Source organism: Emiliania huxleyi (genome assembly GCF_000372725.1).
Source record: "Emiliania huxleyi CCMP1516 unplaced genomic scaffold EMIHUscaffold_688, whole genome shotgun sequence".
NCBI classification, from domain to species: domain Eukaryota; phylum Haptophyta; order Isochrysidales; family Noelaerhabdaceae; genus Emiliania; species Emiliania huxleyi.
Genome location: NW_005196843.1, coordinates 831 through 4,926, shown reverse-complemented (window position 1 = coordinate 4,926; position 4,096 = coordinate 831). Strand labels below are relative to the sequence as shown.

General features: G+C 62.5%; 1 protein-coding gene across 1 annotated transcript; it reads right to left on the bottom strand.

Annotated features, from left to right (window-relative positions):
- Window positions 1-850: 850 nt before the first annotated feature.
- EMIHUDRAFT_248625 (hypothetical protein) lies at window positions 851-3,490 on the bottom strand (the record flags this gene model as incomplete). Its single annotated transcript, XM_005762256.1, has 7 exons — window positions 851-1,147; window positions 1,171-1,634; window positions 1,833-1,925; window positions 2,262-2,601; window positions 2,783-2,803; window positions 2,925-3,068; window positions 3,107-3,490. The coding sequence occupies 7 exons, from the start codon at window positions 3,488-3,490 to the stop codon at window positions 851-853; spliced, it is 1,743 nt and encodes a 580-aa protein (XP_005762313.1).
- Window positions 3,491-4,096: the final 606 nt, after the last annotated feature.

The following is a 4,096-nucleotide window of genomic DNA, read 5'->3' as shown; positions in this document are numbered from 1 at the left end:
CCGAGGCGACAGTGGCGAGCAGGGGCGAGCAGGGGCGAGCAGGGGCCAGAGCAGTGCGGCGCGCCGGTTTTGTTTTGCTTCAAGCAACTTGAATGTGTTGGAGGAGATGGCCGGCCGGGGGAAACTCGCTCAAACTCCCGGGCCGGCCCAGGGCGCGCAGGGGTGGTGGAGTCGCGTAGGGGGTGGACAGCGCCCCAAAATCCACCACTGTGGGATTTCGCGCAATCGCTTGACTATGAAAAGCTCGCCGATCCCTGCGGTGAGCGCTGTGGTCGCCGCAGACTGGTTCCGACTTGACGGGCGCATGGAGACGTGATGCCTCCATGCGCCCGTCGCGTCGAAATCGACATGCGAGTCGATCTTTGGCCCGCCAGAGGGATCAGCGGCGTTTTGGGCGACAAACAGCGCTGCGACCGCGAAGTGGCGGTGGACATGCTCCCATGTTGCCGACGCGGCGCCGGAGTGGCCGGCGCTGCTCGCCGCGACCACGACGGCTACTCTGATTCTCCGGGCCGACCCGTCCTACCCGACGGTGGCACTCTTCCACGTCTCGCTCACGCTGAGAAAAATTCTGAAACGGCGTGCAGCAGAGTCACCGACGAGTCGGTCCGCGTGACTCCTCGCGTCCCGTACCGTTCTCATACATCCATAAACTCACTTTGGCCTCACTGAAGCGATGCCTCAATCCTGAATCCTGAGATTTTAGATTAGGACGCTGTCTACCCCCTAGAGTCGGTGGGAGCTGGGAGTGTCACGGAGGCGGCCATTGGCACGCGCTCCTTGGTTACGTGGGTACGAGTTTTTCCTAGCTCTGTGGTCCTCGACGAGTCACGTACTTCGTACACAAGTATTACCCCTCGAACGCCCCGATCGCCTCCGTCATCGCCGCCACGAGCCGCGACCTCTCCCCCTCGCTCCGCGGCCAGTCCCTCCTCCACCTCGCCGCGTCGTAGTGCCGCGCCGCGTTCGCCCAGATGCGCAGCGAGTGCAGCTGGCTCCGAAGCTCGGCCGGCAAGCCGCACTCGCGGTACCAAAAGTTGATGCACTCCTCGAAGCCGTCGGGCGCCGCCGCAGAGCGCGAAGCGTAGACGGCGTCGAGGCGCAGCATCAGCGCCCGCGGTCGCCACGCTTGGGCTTCCGTTTTGACCTATGATCGTCGCTCTCGGCCACCCGCCATAGAATGGCTAGCCAGATGTCGGTGACTGCGTCGATCGGCCCGGGGATGCACTGGTGATAAACATCATCGAGCGCGCACGCCCACTTCGTGCGGTGGTCGACCATGTATCGGCGCAAAAAGTCCCAGCATTGCGTCTTGATGTGTGCAAGTCGAGAAAAGTGCTCGCCCGCTGCGCACAGTATATCGGCACTGGCGACGTGATATTGATCCGACAAGCCTGCCGTGTCGACGAGCAGAGTGCCTCGAAAGCTTGAAGCCTGAAGCTGTGCGGCGAATGTCAGCGCACTTGGTGGACCGCCTAAGCGTCGTGCGATTGTGGAACCACACTGATGATCGTAGCCCGCCCACTTCTGGGCCCACCAGTCCCCGTTGAGGTGATGGAAGACAATCACCGAAAATTCTGCCAGCGTGTGAACGCCAAGCAGGCGCCGAATTGTGCCGGGGATGTTGTCGTTGTCTATATAGAAGAGAGGGCTATAGTATAGCAGGGTCAGCTGTGCGCCGTTGTGGAACTGGATTCTCTGCAGCTGTTCAGTCGGCCTTGTGTTTCTTATCGACGCGTTCGAAGATACTTTGATAGTGCAGTTGCTGCGCGTCTCGAATGCGGGCTGAGTATTCATGTAACGAAACGGACATGGGTCGCACTGGGGATGACGTAGAGCGACGTGCTGGACCTCCGCGTGGAAGCGGCAGAGCATCGACTGAATCAGCTGATTCGTGTGCGAGTTACCCAGCACAAGCACACGTGCTCCGGGTGGTAGAAGCTCCGCACTTGTGTGGTCATAGAGAGGAGAGAAAGTGCAGTTTGGGTCCTCAGGTAGACCTAAGCGCCGTGGGCGCTCGAGCCAGCGTTCCTGCACGCGACGCAGCTGCTCCGCCTTTGGCGACCCCTCGCCAATCACATAGTTGTGTCGGAGGGTGCATGTCCTGCTCAAGTTGAGGGAGTGCCGGCGTGGCATCTCGGCGAGAGGAGCGTCCACGTAAGTGAGCTGGTCCACGGCGAGCATCCGGGACAGGCTGCAAGGATGACGCAACGAGCCCAAAGGAATTGCATCAGTTGGCGTCTGGGTACTCTGGAGCGCACCCGCCTCCTCTTGCCGCCCATCGCAGCGGCATCGATAGGTGGGTTTGCCGGGAGGAAAGCCACACGCGAAAATTAGGCTCGGCAGCTTCCCGCCGTCGCATTGAAAGAAACCTCGGCAATTACGCACCCACACGTTGGTGGCGTCGACGCAACCGTAGCCCTTGCCCGCAATGCAGGGCGCGTGGCTATGCTGGGAGACGAGGGTCACGTTGCATGCGTGAGAGCGCTCGTCGGGGGGGCGAGGAAGGTCGGTCTCTGCGCGCGCGCCCGCGTGCCGGTAGAGGAAGGTCGTGGTGTGGCCTTGCACGGTGCTCGCGTGCACCGGTGTGTCGAGCGCAACCTAAGGGGGAGGGGGAGGGGGACGGGCTCGGCCGTCGGCGACAGGGCGGGGCCCCGGACGTGTGCGCACGCCTCCTGGGTGACCCATGTCTCCCCATATCTTCCCATATCTCACGCACGCCTCCTGGGTGACCCATGTCTCCCCATATCTTCCCATATCTCGCGCACGCCTCCTGGGTGACCCTCGTGACGTTGAGCTTGGCCTTGTCCGGAGAGAGAGGCGCATATGGGCGGCGGCGGGGATGGGTGGGTGGGTGGGCGCGGGGATGGGTGGGTGGGTGGGAGAGGCGCCCCGCCAGAGGCGAGGGGAGTGCGGCCCGCCACCTTGAGCTTGTCTCCGAGGGTCTTTGACACGGAGATCACCGTGCCCGGGAAGTCTGGCGGTAAGTCGCCAGTCTCAAAATTTGCGAGGTGGAGCGCGTGTGCGTCGCTAGAGTCACTGGGGAGGACCACGCCCCATCCGTCCACCTGCGAGGGGCGAGTCGCACCTCACCTCTTCTGCACACCGGCGGCGAGAGACTCTGTGAGCCTGCCTGCGTCTGTCCGAGCTTATCGCGAAGGTGCTCGTAGAGCGACGAGTCGTCGCACGCGCCGAAATTGTCGATGAGCAGCGTGAAGGGCCCGCCCTCGGGCGCATCGTCGAAAACGCAGCCGCTCTTTGCCTGCCACTTGTGGATCCCCGCGGGAAGCTGGAAAGCCTCTGCGGGCGTCTGGGCCGCGATCGGCCACGCGGAGCCGACGATCCACAGGCCGTCGCCTTCTACGTTGTCCGGGAGCAGGTGGACAGCGAGCTCCCCGCCGGGTCTCGCCGCCGCGCACGCGGCTAAATTGGCGAGAGTGACGGCCAGTGACACGTAAATCAGAGGCGTGAGACGCCATGTATTACACATCGCCCCCCGCGTGTGAGACTCAAAAAAAGAAAAATCACAACCGGAGCTTCAGACCAAGTAGGCTTTAAACGCTCTCACGCGGTATCGAAAGCGAGGGTGCCGTCAGGATTTACTAATTTTCCCTTTTGCGAAACAAAAACTTTTACGCTCCAAATTCGGGTCGGAGCGTAGCGGAGCGGGCCCCGAGTTTGAAAAAGGGCGACAGACGCTTGCGTCCTAGCCTCCAACAACGCCTCCCCGGCGCAGAGGGCCCCCGGGGGGATGGGGAGAGGAGCAGGCGCATCCGTTTCGTTCAAGTGTGTCCGAGCGCCTCTTTCACAAGAGGGAGCGGTGGCGGGGGCTCCTGGCCATCCGCCCGGCCGCAAGCTCTGCGCCCGCGCGCCTTGCGAGGGAGACAGTTTGGGACGGCAACAGAACGAGTACCTCGCACTCCATGTGCAAGAACGCAGAGAGAAGTCCACAATCTCGAAGCGAGAGTTTACCATGGAAGTAGGCAGCATGAAGGCGGTCGTCGGCAGCTGGGCGGTGTCGTATCTGCCCGTTTGGCGCAGCTCGTGCACGAGCCGCCAAAATTCGACACGACTGCACGCGTAGTCGACCACGACC